At 39.8% G+C, this 18,166-nt stretch overlaps 2 protein-coding genes across 3 annotated transcripts in view; both read left to right on the top strand.

Moving 5' to 3' along the window:
* The first annotated feature begins 596 nt into the window (after positions 1-596).
* On the top strand, positions 597-3,359 carry LOC308679263 (protein C10-like). The gene is made up of 3 exons (XM_081346858.1): positions 597-888; positions 2,371-2,547; positions 3,036-3,359. Exons 1-3 carry the CDS (start codon positions 813-815, stop codon positions 3,185-3,187), a joined length of 405 nt encoding a protein of 134 aa, XP_081202984.1. The 5' UTR covers positions 597-812; the 3' UTR covers positions 3,188-3,359.
* A 4,638-nt stretch (positions 3,360-7,997) lies between these two features.
* LOC308679266 (tyrosine-protein phosphatase non-receptor type 6-like) overlaps positions 7,998-18,166 on the top strand; it is a 36,324-nt gene continuing 26,155 nt past the window's right edge. Inside the window, exons 1-5 of one of the 2 annotated variants that reach the window (XM_081346863.1) lie at positions 8,074-8,190; positions 9,144-9,192; positions 12,048-12,465; positions 13,353-13,475; positions 14,861-15,055. In XM_081346863.1, the coding sequence (XP_081202989.1) occupies positions 12,461-12,465; positions 13,353-13,475; positions 14,861-15,055 (323 nt within the window). In that variant the 5' untranslated portion in view covers positions 8,074-8,190; positions 9,144-9,192; positions 12,048-12,460. Of the gene's footprint in view, positions 8,191-9,143; positions 9,193-12,047; positions 12,466-13,352; positions 13,476-14,860; positions 15,056-18,166 lie in introns of both variants that reach the window. The other variant, XM_081346862.1, reaches the window with a different exon arrangement.

Below are 18,166 nucleotides of genomic sequence, written 5' to 3'. Positions count from 1 at the left end.
ACCGGATTACTCCCCTAATGCTACGAGATAGTGTGATGTGTTTAAATACGGCCCCAGAACGGCCATCCAAGCCGACCGTCTCCTGTTCAGCCTACAGCTTGAGCCTCACGCCAGCGATATGGAAGAAAAAGAAGAAACACCTTTTTTTAAAAAAAAAAAAAAAGAGAGAGAGAGAGAGAGAGAGAGAGAGAGAGAGAGAGAGAGTCCTCCCCGCTTGGGATGTCATCTCGAAATACTTCCCTCTAGGACAGGGGTAGGCAACCTCGGCTCTTTTATGACTCATGGACTTCAACTCCCAGAATTCCTGAGCCAGCATAGCTGGCTCAGGAATTCTGGGAGTTGAAGTCCATGAGTCATAAAAGAGCCGAGGTTGCCTACCCCTGCTCTAGGAAATGACCACAAAGCAAAGGCTTCACCTGGCTATTCCGCTTTGTGCCCGTTCTCCCCGATTTCTTTTTTTTTTTAAAATCCGGATTTAAAAAGAGAGCCGGGCGAGCTTCCTTCGGCGAGTTGAGACCCCCAAAGCCGAGCGCCTCTGCCTCCCCTCTGCTTTGCAGCCCGGAAGTGGGAAAGCGGAGAGGCGGGTTTCTGAGCCGAGGAGGAGGAGGAGGAGGAGGAGGAGGGTCCCGGAGGGCTGCCGAGTGTCTTTTTGCAGGAGGACAAGGGCGAGGAAGGGGCGCCTCTCTGCCGGGGTCGGGAGTGGCCCTGCCCGGCGCTGGAGCAGGAGCACTTTGCAGCCGGCTGCGCGGAAGAGGTGCGCCGCTCATCCCGCCGTTAGAGCCTCTGCTGCTTTTCCCCTCTCGGTTCCCCGCATGTCAAGCCTGCAGCGACCCCCGGCTGCTTCGGCCCAGGCCCCGCCGGTTTCCTTAAGCGCGGAGCAGGCCAAAGGTGAGCCGGCAAATCGGAACAGATTTCGAGGGAACGTTAGCATGCCGAGGGGCTGCTGACAGACAGACAGACGCGGTGATTGCAACGGCAGGGGCCCTCCTGCAATGGAGACAAGAGTTTTCTTCTTCGTCCCCGTCCTCCCCAAAAGCTCTGGCCCAGATTTTTCCGCCGCTTGTCATTGGCGCTGGTGCTCGGGCTGAACCCTGCCCAAAGCCCTGCCAATCGGAAATACAGCAAGCAAGCAAGCTTAAGGAGGCGGGTGGAAAATACATCAGGGGTCCCTCGTCCCTTAAAGGGAGATTTGCGTGACAGTAAAGGGAATGATTTCATTGGAAGTTGGGCAAGAAATAGGCCATTTCGGTATTTAAGCTTTAAATCTAGAAATCGGGGGTTCTAATTTTGGGTACCACAACTCCCCCCTGTGGCTTGTGCAGACAAAGGATCAGAGTCTTCAGCAAGTTTTGCAAAATGGGGCTCTTACTCGGCCTGTGCAGCCTTAATCAGGTTTTTAAAAATGGTGCTCCTCCAGGTGGTCCCAGATCCTGGAGTTCTGCCTACAGTTGGAGAAATGGCTGATTGCCAGTTCCTTTGAAAATACACTTTTACAAAAGAAGTATAGAACCTTTTTTTTCTTCCCTTCAAAAATCCATTTGTGAGAGAACTGCTGCTTGGATTAAAGGAAAGTATTTTTAGTGAACAATCAGACGTGATTTTTGGTCCTAAAATCCTTTTTATAAATTTAATTGTCTTTCTATCTATCTCACATTTATATACCTATCTCACATAGTGACTAGGAGTTTCATAGTGAAGCTTGGAATATTATTTGCATGCAATGCTTTTTTTGTAAAAGAAAAAGGTGCCGGAACTCACACATGTCATACAACCCACCTACAAGGTTCCATCCAAAATAGGTGCCGGAACTCTGTTCTGAGCGTTCTATGAGAAAAAAAGCCCTGTTTGCATGTAACAATTGACCCTGTTGCTGGGCCTGGACAGGATGGAATAAAGTCTTGTCTTAACACATCCTCCTTACCTTATCTCTTTAGCTGCACACTTTTGAAAAGTTTTTTTTTAGAAAAGTGAAACAATGTTTTTAATGTCTTGATCAAATCTATATCATTATGGCCCACAAGGTATTTTCTGTGAACCACATCGTGGCCAATTTTCTCCCAATAATCTATTAGCATCTTCTAGCATTCCCCAGTAATGCTTATCCTTAATACTGTACTGTGATATTGGCACAATAGGAGTTGGATACTATTGCTTAGCACATGCTTCAACTCCTGGGGATGCTGTCTGGGGAATTCTGGAAGTTGAAGTCCAAAAATCATAGAAGTTGCTAAGTTTGAGAAACACTGCTTTAGACCACCCCTGGTTGTCTCAAGATGGCTGTTTGCTCAGAGGAGAATGAAATGCAAAGGTGTATTCAACTTCAACTGGTGGGAATTGTAATACAGTACAACATTTCTACTTTCTGTTTAGTGGTTTTGGCAGAAGTGATCAAGGCATTTGGATCTCCAGAAAATGCTCAGCGCCTGGAGGAAGCCAGGGACAATGCCTGCAATGACATGGGGAAGATGCTTCAATTCCTGCTTCCTGTGGCTACTCAGATACAACAGGATGTGATCAAAGCTTATGGTTTCAGTAATGATGGGGAAGGTAAGTTCAGGACTGAATTAATTGGCAGTGGCAGGGAGAGGCTGATTTAACTGTTGTGCTTGGTTGGTTATCCAGCACACCCAATGACCTGGGCCATGGAAGGCAATCTTTATATTTATCAAATTTAGAACCTGCCCATCTCTCTCACAGAGGGACCCTGGGTGGTATACAAAAATATATATAAACCGTAGCATTAGAAATGATCAACTCATGGGCTGCAAACATCATAGACCCATTTTTTTTTGTACTCCTGGACAGTCTTCATGATCAAGTCAGGAAAATTAGCAGCAAAAGGGGAAGAAGGTATTTCGGGTTTTTTTTCTTTTTATGAATGAAAAAGATAATATATCCACGATAGGGAAAATTTATGTAGCCCTTGAAGAAAGTTACCCATCCTGGATTGTATTACACAGTCCACAGGGATCATAAGAAAAGCTGTGTGGTATCAGAGCTGTCTTACCAATACTGTTTTCCCCCCACTTTTCTAGGAGTCCTAAAGTTTGCCAGATTGATAAAATCATACGAGTCTCAGGATCCGGAAATTGCAAGCATGTCTGGGAAGCTGAAGTCTATGTTTCTGCCTCCAATGACTCTACCTCCCCATGGAGCTGGGGCAGGAGGTGGGGTGGCCACATCATGAAGCAGGCAGCCTCTGGTGGGATCTGTATTATTTTTATGTTTCCATACCAGTCTTAACCTGGCTGGAGCTTGGGCACTGTTTTCTTTCGTTATCATGGAAGAGTTGTTTTGACTTTTTTCTATAGTTCTTAATATTTTGTTGTGCTTATGAATAAATTTTTTTTGTAAATATGTCCCACCATATTTATGGCTGAGAGTTTCTGTGCCAGCTTTTTCAAATTACTGAAATACATATTTTAATGAATGTCAGATCTTAGTCCATTCATCCACATTTCATAGTATTTTCATAATTTTCCTGTGGTTTGCAACAGGGAAATTAGACTGACATGTTGGAGTTCAAATTCAGTTCTGTAAATATCAAAATTAAAAAGCTACAAACTGGATTTCTGACATTTGCTATATTCATATTCTAAGACACTGAAAATGGAACATTCAACCATCCTTCTTGCCTGAAAGTATTTGTAAACAGTTAACTTTTTATCATTCTAGTTAGAAAGCTAATTGCCAGGCTGGGTGGGTAGAAAATTAAAAAAAAAACTTTTTTCTGTATAAACACAATTTCTCTTCACAAATTTATTGGAAAGTGTATTTGTTGCTGGTTTACTATAAATATCTGAAGCAGAACTATATATTACTCTCATGCAAACCTGTCAGGTTTTTTACAAGGTAATTGTCAGAAGAAGTAATGTTCTGTAATCACCTTGAGCTGGGGGTGGGTGGGGGGAGGGGAGAGAACAAAGAGAGCCATTTTGGTGTTGTGGTGAAGGTGCTGGCCTAGAAACCAGCAGACTCTGTGTTCTAGTCCTGCCTTAGGCATGAAAGCTGGCTGGGTGACTTGGGCTAGTCACTCTCTCAGCCCAACTCTCTACAGGGGTGTTCTTGACAACAAAATAGGAGAAGGAAGGAGTATTATATGTTTGCCACCTTGAGTTACTTATAAAATAATAAACGTAGGATTTTAAAAATGTAATAAAGCCAATCGATACCTTGGTCCATGAGTAAAAAGTCCGAAGCGGGAGGGAGGAAAGAGAGCTGGATTTGTTTCAGTTGGGTCTCTCTTATAAAGTCAGTTGATCGGCAATTGTTCTGGAGAAAGAATTTTGAAACTGCTTCTTTTTCATTGTTGTTTTGCTTTTAATTATCAATAAGCTGCTTTGCTGCTATCCTGAACAGAGAGATTTTAATTGCAATAAATAATATGGCGCCAGGCTAGAAACCGGCTGACCATGAGTGGTAGTCCCACCTAAACCATGAAACCAACTGGGCCATTCATTCTTTCTTAGCCCTGGGAAGAAGGCAGTAGCAAACTATCTCTGAAATCTTGTCAAGAAAATTGAAAGGGGCTAGTCCAGGCAGTTGCTAGAAGTCAATCACAAAAAAAGTATCTTTGGGGATGTATATCAACAGTTGTATCAGCTACTGCTGAAGCAAATGCTTAGAAATGGCCATGAATCTTGAGGCCACAGGATTGGAGACTCATTTTCAGTGCCAAAATGACACCAACATTACTGGATGAGTAGACAATAGGGCAGTCAGGGATGCTTGTTATGGCATCATTAAACGTAAAAAATGCATGTGAAGAGGGGCCTGTTGTGGCCAGGTAGCCAGTTAAGGTGTATTCACATTGAGAAAAAGATGGAGAGGATTAAATTTACCACAGCCACTGAGCTAATCAGATTAAGAACCCCCTTGCAGACTCCAGAGAGTGAGCAAAATAAACGCCCGGGACCATTGTAATGGTTCACTTAGTTGCTGTCCTATACAATCAATAAACCAAATACTGGAAGATAACGGCATCAGTGTCCCTTATTGACAATTTTATTTATTTATTTATTTTTAAATATAATTTTTATTGAATAAACATTTAAAAACAGGTTGAGCACAGTGTGACTTTTCTGGCTATTATTTTACCATACATATACCATATACCATATATCTCTCTAGTCCTTGATCTTTTATGCCATTTACATATTGCATTTTATACTATTTACATATTTATATATTTACATACATATTTACGTCGATTTACAACATAACTTCCATTTCCATTCTTATTTCATATTCTTTCTGATCTCTATCTTATGCTCACTTTGGGAGTGAAAATTTATACTTTGTCTCTTCTAGACGAGCTTTCTTTGTTCTGACTTTTTCTCCTCGAGTCTAACCAATAATGCATCTTATCCCAAACTTCGTAATACTCTGTTTCATCCTTGGCTTTAATTTCTAAGTTTATCCATCTGCACATATCAAAATTTTTTTAATTAATTCACTCTCCACTGGGGTATTTCCGTTTTTCCAATTCTGGGCATACACCAACCTTGCTGCTGTTATGATATGCAATACTAGATATGTCTCTCCTTTGTTAAACTTCCCATCTATCATTCCAAGTAAAAACAATTCTGGTCTGAGATCTATCTTCAGTCCCAACATTTCCTCCAACCAAGTCTTTATTAGCCGCCAAAATTCTTTTGCTTTGGAACATGTCCACCACATATGATAATAAGTCCCTAACATTTTCTTGCACTTCCAACATTGTGGTGATACATCTTTTCTCATCTTTGCCAGTCTTGTTGGGGAGAAGTGCCACCTGTAAAACGTTTTGTACAGATTCTCTTTATATGAGGTAGCCAAGGTTAACTTTCTATTTCTTTCCCATAACATTTGCCATATGTCTAAATCAATATTATATCTGAAATTTTGGGCCCATGTTATCATCACTTCTTTTACCTGCTCCTCTTCCATTTTATATTCCAATAAATATTTATATGTTCTTTTGATTGCTTTCTCCTCCATTCCTAATAATATTTTATCTAATGTTGTCAGATCTCTCCGTATACCCCATTCTTAGAGGAACTGCTACATTCAGGTACAAGACTTGTGGAAATATTAGAAGAATACAGAGAGGTAGTTGGACTGAAAATCAACACGAAAATGATAGTTAAAAATATGACTAATACACAGTAAAACGACCTGGTGGAGAAAATAAATATCCAAATAGTGAAGAAAGTTAAATACTTATTGACAATTTTAAGAGCAGTGTTCTTAAAATTGCTTATGTTTGTTTTTTGATTTTATGCCCTGTATTTAGCTCTGGGAAGTCGGGGGGGGGGAGGAGGGATTGGGGGAGAGGGATGGGGAGGGTTAGGTAGGGGTGGGGAAGGGGGGGATTAAAGTCAAAATGTATTGTAAAACTTTTTAAATAAAAAAAAAGAGCAGTGTTCTCAACCTTGACAACTTTAAGATACCTAGGCTTCTCTCCCAGAATTGCTCAGCCAGTGTGCTGAGAGGGATGTTGCTCTAGAGAGAGAATAATCACTGCTCATGTTCTTTATTGGGACTGCCAAGATAGTGGCTGCAACTGTGCAATTGAAGCCCTGCCTTTTTGGGGGGGGGGCTGTCATGCATGTAAAAAAAGAGGCGGCTTTGAGTGCAGTGTCACAACTTGACTTTTCTGACCCCTGTGTAATAGATATCCCTGAATGCTCAGATCCCTTCTAAAGCTGTCCAACCTGCTAATCATTGCTATATTTAATTGATACTGTTTAGCCATAATTTATTCAATGAGCCCCAATTGAGTGAGTTTATAAAACACATTTAGTCATAAAACATGGAAGTGGGAATGAAAATCAGATTCTCATGATGTCTAAGTTCATAGTTAATTCTATAATATAAACACGGTCGTTGAACAAAAATTTCCTTTCTTTTACCCAGAAAATTGAGAACTCATAACAAAGCCAAAAGGTTAGCAATACCTCATCTAGGATGGTGCCTTTAGAATTCTATTTTTTATAAATTAAATAGTTGAATCTCCTGAAGTAGCCAAAACTTGTGAACCCACAAAATTTCATGAGATTGGGGGTGGGGGGTGGGGGCACTGAGTTTGGGGATATCCACCCATCATAAGAAATCACACTGTTTGTCACCTGAAAAAGTTCTGAGCAATGCTACAGCTAATCAATAGTTATTAATCATCAATAATTTGAATTATAGTATATAACGAATAAGCTGAGAAATTTTAGTTAAAATATACACCCTCAAATTGGGTTTGATTTATCCATGGATGGGTTTATTCCCCGAGTATCTACAGCAGGGGTCAAAAGTCCACAAGTCTTAAAGTTGCCAAGGTTGAGGACCCCTGATCTATAGTATATCATTTTTGTCTGCACTTGGGGGCTCACATTGCTAGAGGGCTCTGTTGAGCTTTTTCTAACATCTCTGCACTGACAACTAGAGATCAGACATTTCTGACCGGGTTTAGGATAGCATTATGTGCTAAGTCCTGTGGAATGGTGAGGAATAAAAGTATAAATTCAGTTCAAAGTATTTCAAAAAGTATTCCATATGCTTTTCTTAGAACAACCAGGGTTGCTTCTCTAACCTTTGAGTACAGAAGGAGATGGATTCATAACTGCTAAGAAGAGTGTGCACGAAATTATAATTAAGTAGAAAACAAAGAATGCCATCCTGCCTATAGTCTAAGCTGGCGATACAGCCTTGGACACGTTCCTATATGCCAAGAGACAAAAAACTGTTGAATGGAAAGAAACTTCCTTCCTATTGCAAGTAAGTTAGTGAGCCAAAGTTAGCAGATGAGCTTATAAATACACAAGCACATCTACAGTGAAGTGAAAACGGTGAAAGTCCTCATGAGTTTAAAAAATATCAAAACTGCTGTTTTGAGGAGGGCAAGCCACACAGTCCATCCGGCAACTGGCTAAGGGATGAACTGAACTTTTTTTTCCGGCTTCCCAGATCTACCCAGGGAGGCCCCTCCCCCCCCTAGGTCAATGAGGCGGAGAAGCAAATGCCTCCTCCCTTGGTTACCTGCTGCTTGTCTCAGGTTCAGCCTCTTCCTCTCCCTGTAACCTCCTGGGTGCTTATTAACTCCAGGAAGACATTTAGCAGGGGAAAGAATGAAGTCTTTTGTATTGGGAGCAGCTTTTTGAATTCAGCTTCCTTCCACTATATCTGTTCTACTAAGGCAGAGACTTTCAGCTCCGCCAGGTAACTTTTCAGGTCTCCGCCTCTTCTGCTTCTGTGTAATAAGAATGTAGCAGTGAAGGTTTGTTCAATGTGGGCTTCTGTTTTTATCATGTCTGTAATTAGCAAGAACAAAGGATGTACACGATTCTTTCTCCAACTGGTGTTGACATGCAAATGGTCAAATGCAGGTGTTCCATTTCCCCCTTAATAGCTAGTGGCAATGCAATATAGCAAGCCAGCTGTTGTAGTTAATACTAATATAAATGATATGGACTTTCCTGGAGGTAAGCACACTGAATGCACGAAGGCTTAATTTTGCATGAGCATAAGTATAGAATGATGGGGCTGGCAATGTGATCAGAACAATTTCAGGATATAAAGCTGATTTTTACCAGTAGTTTCAATCACTATTTAAAAGGACTGTATTGTAAAAGCAAAGTTCAGAGTTTGTGGATTCTGGATAGGAAATAGTTAAGTGGTAATATTAAAGCAACGTTGATAAAGTTGAAGATTAAGTGTAAATAAAATAGGGTTATTGTATTTTGATGTTTTAGAAGAATAGGGAAATTTTGTGATGTATTGAAATGTAGAAACCCTCATAACAATGCTGTTTAGTAGTAGAGTCAAAATATCAAAGACTGTAAGATGTGTGTAACTTAACCTTATAGCCAGTGCTTTTTTTGTAAAAGAAAAAGGTGCCGGAACTCACACATGTCATACAACCCGCCTCGCCTACCCTACAAGGTTCCATCCAAAAAAGGTGCCGGAACTCCGTTCTGAGCGTTCTATGAGAAAAAAAGCCCTGCTTATAGCATTTTCAGTACTCTTTTCATTTCTAAGTCAACCAAATCAATTGATTATAATATTGCTAACTTTTAAAAGCACCAAGATAATAAATAAGTCCTAGAGGGTGATTTGCATATTCGTCTATGAAGCCTTGCATCTGCTGTCTGTCCTCTTTGTTTTCCTTCCAGAAAATCCGCTGCTACCTTGTCTTACTTTAGGCAAGACTCCATCATGTAGGTATGTCTTACCCAGCAGTCACTGTTCTTTTGGTCCTAAGCAACCCGAAGAGCAGACTTCTCCACAGGATAGAGAATGTGAGAAGGGATGCAGAAAATTTGAAGAATTGCATCTTGAAGGTCAGACAGCTTTCCCTACCTGATAGCTGAAAATGCAGAACAGCATCTCTTAGTACCTGCCAAGAGGACCTGATTGATCCTTTACACCAAAACATTAGTTTATCTAAAGACACTGTTGAGCAAAGCACCAATCTCCAGGAATGTTTTTAGTTCCAAAAACTCACTGGAACCTAAAGGCCCTCATAAGCTTCCTAGAAAACCAATCCTAGTGCTGTGGCTCTGTGCTTTTGCTAGGTGAATGTTCACTTGTTGATAATGAGCTGAGCATCCCCAGAGGGTGTAGTGTGGTAAAGAGCATTGCAGTAAACTGGTTTGTAGGCAGCCATCTTCTGTTGAGTGGGAAAACTCACACCATAGTCCTTTTTTGTCAGTGAACTTAGAAGTTTCAGGCTCCAAACCCTGGAAAATCCTGACTTGGTGTACAATGACCTTAGGTAGCAAAGCTACGAAAGAACTTGTATTACATTGGAGCTTTCCCCTGCTGCCAGACAGAGCCAGTTGGAGTAATAATCATATGCAGTGCCATGCACTCTGATAAGTCCTCTCTTTTCTATCCTTGTTTTGACTTTACCACCTTCGGTCCTTCCGCCGTGACCTGAAGACGTGGTTGTTCCAACAAGCGGGCCTGTACTGAGTACGGTTTTAATTAGCTTTTTACTGGTTTTTAAATTGTCATATAATTATTGCATTTATTGTTTAATTCTTTTTTAAAAATTTTTCTATTTTATGTTTTTAATTTTTATTGTTGTGCACCGCCCTGAGTCCTTAGGGAGAAGGGCAGCATATAAATTTAATAAAATAAAAGTAAATAAAATAAATAAATAAGTGTTAAACTTAAGCTGGGGAGAGTCAAATGTAAGAGTAGCAAAAGAGCTAAACTCTTTTTTCTCTCCTCTTTCCCTCTCTCCAAATTTCCCCATCAAGTGCCACTCTGTAAATAGAGCACTGTAGGGCAAAGGCAGGGAACATACAGCTCCTCCCTCGGTTTCCTGCAGTAGTTTGACCTGGGCTGATCCAAATATTTTGTTTTGGTTAAAAAAAAAGTGTGCTGATCCACATGCATTTGTTGCAATATTGTAAAGCTCTGTGAGAGTATCCATGGCTGGGAACATGCATTCCCCACTTTCCCCAGAACAGTGCAAGAAATCCTGGGAATGCCACTGGAAGATGGGCTGGTGGGAGGGGGGGAACTGGATAACCAACAGGCTTTGCTTTGTATTTACCCCGCAGCTGCGTGACTGATTATTATTTTCATTTGTGTAAATGTGTGGAGGGGATCTAAGCACATAGGGTGGGGACAGGAAACTAAACCTCCTATTCTTTGATTTTTTAAAAAATATTTTTTTAATGTCTACGGACATTAATGGAATCTTTAAAGAAAATATCCGTAGGTCAATTTGAAAAACAAATGACTGGGCTAAGAATTTAAGCTTCTTTCACCTGTGTGTGATCATCATGATCAGGACCAGACCCACACAAGCTGCCATCAGCATAAACACAACTCAGAAGAGCAGTTACATGCTATGGAGTTATTATATCTTGCAGTTAGCCATCAGAATTAACACTGCTTTATTATCAGCGCCAAAAATATCTGCTAGTGGAGTTAAATATTATCTCTGTTAGGATCAAAGTTTAGAGTACAATCCCCAGGCTTTGATGTTCAACCAAAATATTTTTAAGTCTTCAGATGAAAACAATAATAGTAAAAAAAGATTAACCATTTTAACATGTCATCTTATTCTAGCAACATTATTTCTTCCTTTTTTTTAAACTGTCAAGACTGAAGAATCTGTGTAACCAGAAAGCAGGCAAATTATGTAAAAGTGATTGGCATGACCAAAACACATGCCAAGGTGTATGCACACCTTAAAAAATCAACCTATTTGCAAATCTTGTAGTTGAGACTTGTATTGTGGACAGATTTTTTTTGATAAGAGCATGCTTTTCCTTCTTTTTCTACGTATGAATTTTATTCTATAGCTTCAAGTGGACATCATCATTTAGTATTTACTTTGTGCAGTCAAGATCTTGTCTAAAGATATATTTAAAATGCTGGATATTTGGCTCAAAGTCTTTTTCGAGGCAGCTCCCTTCTAGGCAGGGTGGTTCAAAAAACAAATTTATTTTTCCCTTTTAATTTTGTTTCACTTTTAGAGAAAAACTTTTCTTGCTTGAGAAGAAATAAGCAATTAAAATTTTCTCCTGCCATGTAACAAGGCCTGTTCAAGAAGCTGTAAGCATTCAAGTACCCAAATGGAAACAAGAAGCCAGTCCAGGAAAAGGACATTTTATATTAATATCAAGGGAAAAACACCTTTGCTGGAGTTAAATTGGATCAGATCTAGTAGACAGTTTGTGGGAAAAGGTATTATTGTTGCATGATATAGCTGTAGGCTACGTCTTTGTGGTGAACCTCTCCATGAATTCCACCTCATTCTGTTGAATGAGGAAAAATAATGCAGTGTGGTAAAGGGATTTCTTATGGAAGAAAGAAGCACATAATAATGAGAAAATAGAACTTGAAATGTTTAAAGTGTTATCTCTTTTTCTGTTGCAGGCCTGAATTCCCCAACATCTTTTATATTTATGACATTACATACATTGATTACATACTCTTGGGATATAATTGCCTTTAATTATGTTGCATTTAGTACTGGTGTTGATTTTCCTGTAGTGATAATTAAATGGACTCCCTTGCGCATTTATCGTGAATTCTTTTTCCCTCCCCCCAAAAAGAAAGAAAAACAGAAATAGTTGTGAGCAAGGAAGATAGGACAGAAGGAGAAAAAGGACCCAAAAGCAGAAGCAGAAGTGCACACATTGCAACTTGCAGTGAAGAACAACGATGTTAGATATGCTTCCTGTTCCTGTATTAGTGCTCAGCAACTTGGAACTGCCTGTTTGCCTCACTTCTTTCTGCCCTTACCTACCAACACGGACTGATCGTGGAGCAGACTATGAATGTGTGATGGGCAGTGGAAACGCATGAGGTAGATGGATAGAGTCAAAAAAGGAGAATTCACAGCTGGAAAGTCTGGTTGAGACATCAAACACTCATTTTGCTTTTATTCTCATCTTAAACTTCAGTTAATTTTTCAATTGTTTTCTTAACTGGACTTTTGATTTTGCCACTGCTCGCCTGGGAAATAATGAGGTAAGGAAAAATTTAGGATTGACGATTACAGGTTAATGTTTTCTTTCTAAGCAGGTCTTGAAATGTTTCCTTGAACTGGGAGGGACAATGTTCTGTGGGAGTATGTGTGTAATATGGGAGACAGTTGCTCGAAGGGATCATTGTGTTGCCTCTGGCTGTAGGGATTTGGCAGCAGAGGCTACATCTTCAAGCATCCCTGCCTAACTAACAACTGCAGCTGAATCTTCAGGATCTAGCAGAAGTGTAGCAAGTAGAATTTCTCCTACTGCTTATGATTAGTGGAGCAACAGCTTCACTAGCTACATATGTTTCCCTTCTGCTCAGTTAGAAAGTTGATGACCCTGTCTCTCTTCATAGAGATGATTTGATTACTTGCCACTATATTTGAGGATGTTTTTTATTGATCTTATGTCTTCTAAATTGTTGTAATTGTTGCAGAATTTTAGAACTGTATGCCATCCAGAGTCAATTGATTGAGTTGGGGGGCTATAGAAATTGAATGAAGAAATAAATGAACAAGCAAACAAATAAATAATGCTTAATGGCCAAACGCTGAATGTGTGAACTGACTGGATCTGAAAGAGCTGTATTCCAGATGAACTGAAGGGTCAGCCTACTTTGGTTGATCTGCACTGTTTGATTCTCATTGATTTGTTGTTAATTCTAAATTATGAACATGCTAGTGGGAGTCAGTGCTGTTGGGGCAGGGGAGAGAGAGAAGGAAAACCACTGTCCACTTTCTGAATTGTGGTAGAGGATGGAGGTATCTGTCTTGTGAACTCTATGTAGGATCACACCTACACAGTCTACTCCATTTCCCCCCCCCCTTTTGATGTCTTTCTTTTTTTTCTTTTTCTTTTCTTTTCTTTCTTCTTTCCACCAACCAGGTGGTTTCATCGTGACCTGAGTGGCATAGATGCTGAGGCCTTACTCAAAGCACGAGGAATTCATGGCAGCTTTCTGGCTCGGCCCAGCCGAAAAAACAAGGGGGACTTTTCCCTTTCTGTCAGGTAATTGCCCCCCCTTCTCTTTTAATCCTTTGATAATATTCCATGGTTTTCCTTGAGTGACCTCCCACCTCTTCAGTTTTTCCTCTCCAAAAGTACTCCATGTTGGTATATACCCAAAGACTTTCCCCTCTGTAATAAATGGAGGCCATATCATAATATGATAGTTCTCATGGTTAAAACATATATCACTCCTAAAGTCTATGGGAGAGGGCTGCTATGATACATATAAATAAATAAATAAATAAATAAAAATATCTAGCAAATCCCAAGACACATTGGAATTGAAGGACAGAGTGCAAAAAGAAAAGGAGGAATGGAATGACTGCAAGTGAAGATGGCTGTTGTGAAACTTATTACTTTCCACAAACTTGAAGATGCATTTTTTTCTCTGGGGTTTTTCCCAGAGCCTTTTGTCTTTTTTTGGGTGGGGGACGTTTGGTAGAGAGACTTGGTTGGACGTTTAGAGGCTGATTCTCCCTAGAACATTCTCTGAAATAAATCTGCTGATGGCATAATACTGACTTTGTTGGGAACAGGCCTTCAGACAAAACAATCAGCTCCCTAGGCTAGCGGCACCAATGCTCTTTAAAAAAATGTCCATGGTTTGGGGAAGTCATCAGACATTGGAACCAAAAGACCGGGTTCAAGCCTTCCCACAGGGACTTCCACAGCTTCTGACTCCCATGTTATTTTTCAAGCTGGCCTCCATTTAAGTAAAGCAACTTTATTTCTTCTTTTCTTTCAAATTAGAATTTCCACTAACTCTCATGTTAATCTTATACAATAAACCTTCCTCTGGATAATAGTCCTGCTTAAACAATTTGAAGTAAATAAAAATATCAGTGCCACTTCTAATGCCATTATGTCTGCCTGCCTTAACACAGAAGGCATGAACATTCCAGTGGAATGACAATTGGAAAAATGCTATGGGGAGTCAAACGTACAATCTTTTTAGCTAATTTTCTGTAAAATTCAGTCTTATTTATTTATAAGACAAATATGGCCACACTTCTTATGTGTCACAATTCCGGCGGCTTACAAAAACAGAAGTAAAAACCAAAGAAAGACAATACCCTCCCCCCAAAATAAAAACAACCCCAAATCCAAGGATCCTAAACTCTGTGGTACATCTATAAATGCAATCAATGGCTCCAGCTTCATTCTATTCCTAATTCTCCAGTTTGAATAAAAGTCTTATATTCAATTCATATGTTGTGGGGTGGAAGATAAGCCCGGGTGAGGCCAAACACCAAGGAATCCATCCATTTCCCCGAGATCCCTTACTTTGGTCTAGAATTCCTGCCAGGAGAAATAGTAAAGATCATTTCTCCTTTGCTCTTCCCTTCCTGATCAACTGATGAGAAACTTTTGACTCTCTCTTTTAGGGTTGGTGATGAGGTAACTCACATCCGTATCCAGAATACTGGGGATTACTATGACCTCTACGGAGGAGAGAAATTTGCTACTTTATCAGAACTGGTGGAATATTATACACAGCAACAGGGATCCCTGCAGGATAAAGATGGAACCATCATAGACTTGAGGTATCCTCTCAACTGCTCTGACCCCACAACAGAAAGGTATGAGGAAAGCACAGCTGCTTCTACCTATAGCTGCATACCCATCTTGACTTTCCTTTCCATGCTGAGCTTCAATTGAGAGGGCTCACACATTATATTTATGTCTTTTATCATTTGTTCATACGTATCTCTGCTGTGGATCTATATAGATATAACTGTACGTTATGTGCGATATATTTATTGATTATTTATTTGCATGCATTGTCTGAATAGTCATCTAGGAGGGATGGTGTAGTGAATGCTGCAGTGGGTGGGAATTCTTAGGTTCCTTCCATGATTCCTTAAGCTCCTATAGGGTTTTCTGAATGATAGTCTAAATGCTTTTGACCCTACAAAGACATTCCTTTATCTGGAGCATATGAAAGATTGTTATGTGTTACTCCTAATTTGCACAGCAAGCAAGCTCTATTCTCTATGTTTCCACTTAAAAAAGCAAAACAAAGCAGGTAAGAAGATAATTTAAAAGAGTGTTAAAAATGCCACTGACATTTAAGATTATGAAAATAACCAATATCTACAACTCAGCTTGAATGTAGATTTCTTCTTCTTAAAGAGGTCTTTCTCAGACAAGATGTTAAATAAAGTCAAACATTGTGCCTGTGTTTGTGCGCACATGTACGCATGCCCTATTCTAGTCATGCAGTTGCCTTTTAGTTGAAGACTAATGGACTCCAGAAAGAGGTAGCAGATGTTTACAAGGCCATGTCGAGTTATACCTAATACTGTCCTGGGGCTGCTGAGAAGAAAGAGCAATCATTAATTGCATAGCTTGAAATATAGAGAGATATATTCAATTTTTGGACTGAAAGATTTTAAGCCTAAGCATGTGGTGAATCTTGCACGAATGGGTCACTTAAATATTGCTCATAAAATAATGGCTGCTTCTCTACGCAGAAATAATCTTTGGTGCATATTCAGTAGGGAATGCATAGCACTGAACTGTCTGGAAAAGTTACTACGTCTGCATAAGCCATTATGCATATAAATAGTGCAGAGATATTTTTTTAAAAAATTTAAATAATATATAAATAATAAAGAAGAAATGCTAATGAGAATTTTAAAGATACTGGAAATAGTTCCTTTATTAAAAGGAAAGGAACTAGGAAGAAATCAGCATGATCTAATAGGGCAATTGTAAGGAAATTCTCAAAATGAAAAGAAGAAAGGAGACACAGAGTCCCAAAAAGTAATTAGCCACATGTGGGCAGGGTGTCTTGTTCCTGACTTTTGCTGCTATACAGTTGTGGGATGCTGAGCCAAAGGGTTGGCTAAAATTTTCTCTAACGCTGACATTCTTTAGCTGCAGCTATGTTTCTTCATTTCCCATATAACTCCAGTCTCCCTCATTATTAATGACTCTGGATCTCTTGTGGAAGCTTCCGAAATCTAAAAAGGCTTATGTTCCACTTATCCAGCAACAGATATACTTTATATGCTTATATAATATTAATACATATCCATCAGGGCATACCACTGTGCTTTCATTCCACTCACACCTACAAATGAACTGCACCATTGCTTAAGTAGAAAACCTCTTCAGGCCCACTTACAAACAGGATGATTTTATTCATGTACAAAAGAGTACATGGTCCAGTATGCTATTCCCAGGCCTCCTTGTGGACGTCTGTGGGGCAGGACTTCTCTCAGTGCCTGCTTTCTGACAATGTCAGGAGGACCCTGGAAAATCAAGCATTCACTCAAGTGGAAAGAATCCACAGATCCTGAGTATTTCTGAATGGAGATATGGTGTAGTTCTTTTCATAACACCTGAAAAAAGCTAATCAATGTTTAGAAGTATATAAATAAATGTGTCCTACTGTATATAATGTATGCTTACATGTCCTTTGTTCTTTTACTATGGGGTCTAATGAATGATTAACTTTCCTCTCAGCATTGTTCCCCTTTTACTTTTCGAGCTTTCTTAAGCTGAGAGATTCCCTAAGTCCTAAGACAGTAGGTTATAGAGCACATACTACATTTTGTCATGTGATGTTTCAATATTGGTGTGACTTACATTTGGAAATGAGATTTCTTTTGTTTCACTGATTTGTTATTTTGGGCACATTGTTAAAATGCAAAGATTATGGTGTCAATAAGAAGCAGGTATCAAGCAAATCATTTGTCCACGGTCAAACTTTCTATTTTCACAGGTATATTTCATATTTCTTCTTTTGTTGCAAGCTTGGAAGCCTTATGATGGCATCAACCTTTCTGGAAATTTGTTTGTCATTATGATGCCCTATGACTCTTTGTTTTCTTACTGCCACCCATCTAGAAATTGTATTAAAATGTGTGGCTTTTGTTCATGTTGGTCATGGACAGTTCCAGCCCTCTGATTCTATGTTCTATGGTATGTTAAGCCATTCATGAGACAGGGCTGGGTTTTTTGTCCTGTTCCAGAACAAACTGCTGTGCCCTTGAAAAGAATGAGTTTATTTATCCTCTCTAGGTCTCTGTGTGCAGGCCTGCTCGCATCCAAAGGCAGCAGTTGGCCAGGGAGCTTGCTGCTTCCTCCCTTGCGGTTGGAAAGTTCTGTCCTCCAGGCTCTTACGAAAACTCAGCCTCCCTCCCCACCAACCACCCAAGATTTTCCATCACGTGGCTTCCCCTCCGCTTGGTCCACTGAGTTTAACTGTTTCCTCTCTGAGGGGGAAAGAGGCTCACTTAGCAAATGATAGCTTGGTTAATTTCCTACCCAGCAGTTCCATAGTTTGGAACATCTTTTGGAACGGAGGTATTTGTCAAGATATAGCTTCCACCTTCCCTCATCATTGCTGGTTGAGGTTGCTGGGACTTGTAGTTTAGCCTCTTCTGCAGAAGCACAGATTCCCTCCTTCTATTTAAAAAAAAGATTCTAAAACAAAGGCAGTGTGATGTCTAAAATTCCCCACACTAATAAAAACTTCAGCGATTGCATTTATTGTATTATTCTCTTCAACGAAATTCATTTCATATGACCCTAATCAGGTGTACATGAACTATAGACCAGTGAGTTAAATTTGTAGCCTAATGAGTGCATTAAATGACCATTTATCAAACTCTGGTTAGGCTATCAGGATTATTCACAAATATGTATAGGATTGATCTAATCTCTCAATTTTTTAACAATAT

The sequence above is a fragment of the Vipera berus genome, assembly GCF_964194415.1.
Source record: "Vipera berus genome assembly, contig: HAP1_SCAFFOLD_96, whole genome shotgun sequence".
Taxonomy (NCBI): domain Eukaryota; kingdom Metazoa; phylum Chordata; class Lepidosauria; order Squamata; family Viperidae; genus Vipera; species Vipera berus.
The sequence above is the reverse complement of the archived record's forward strand: the minus strand, read 5'-3'. Positions and strand labels throughout refer to the sequence as shown.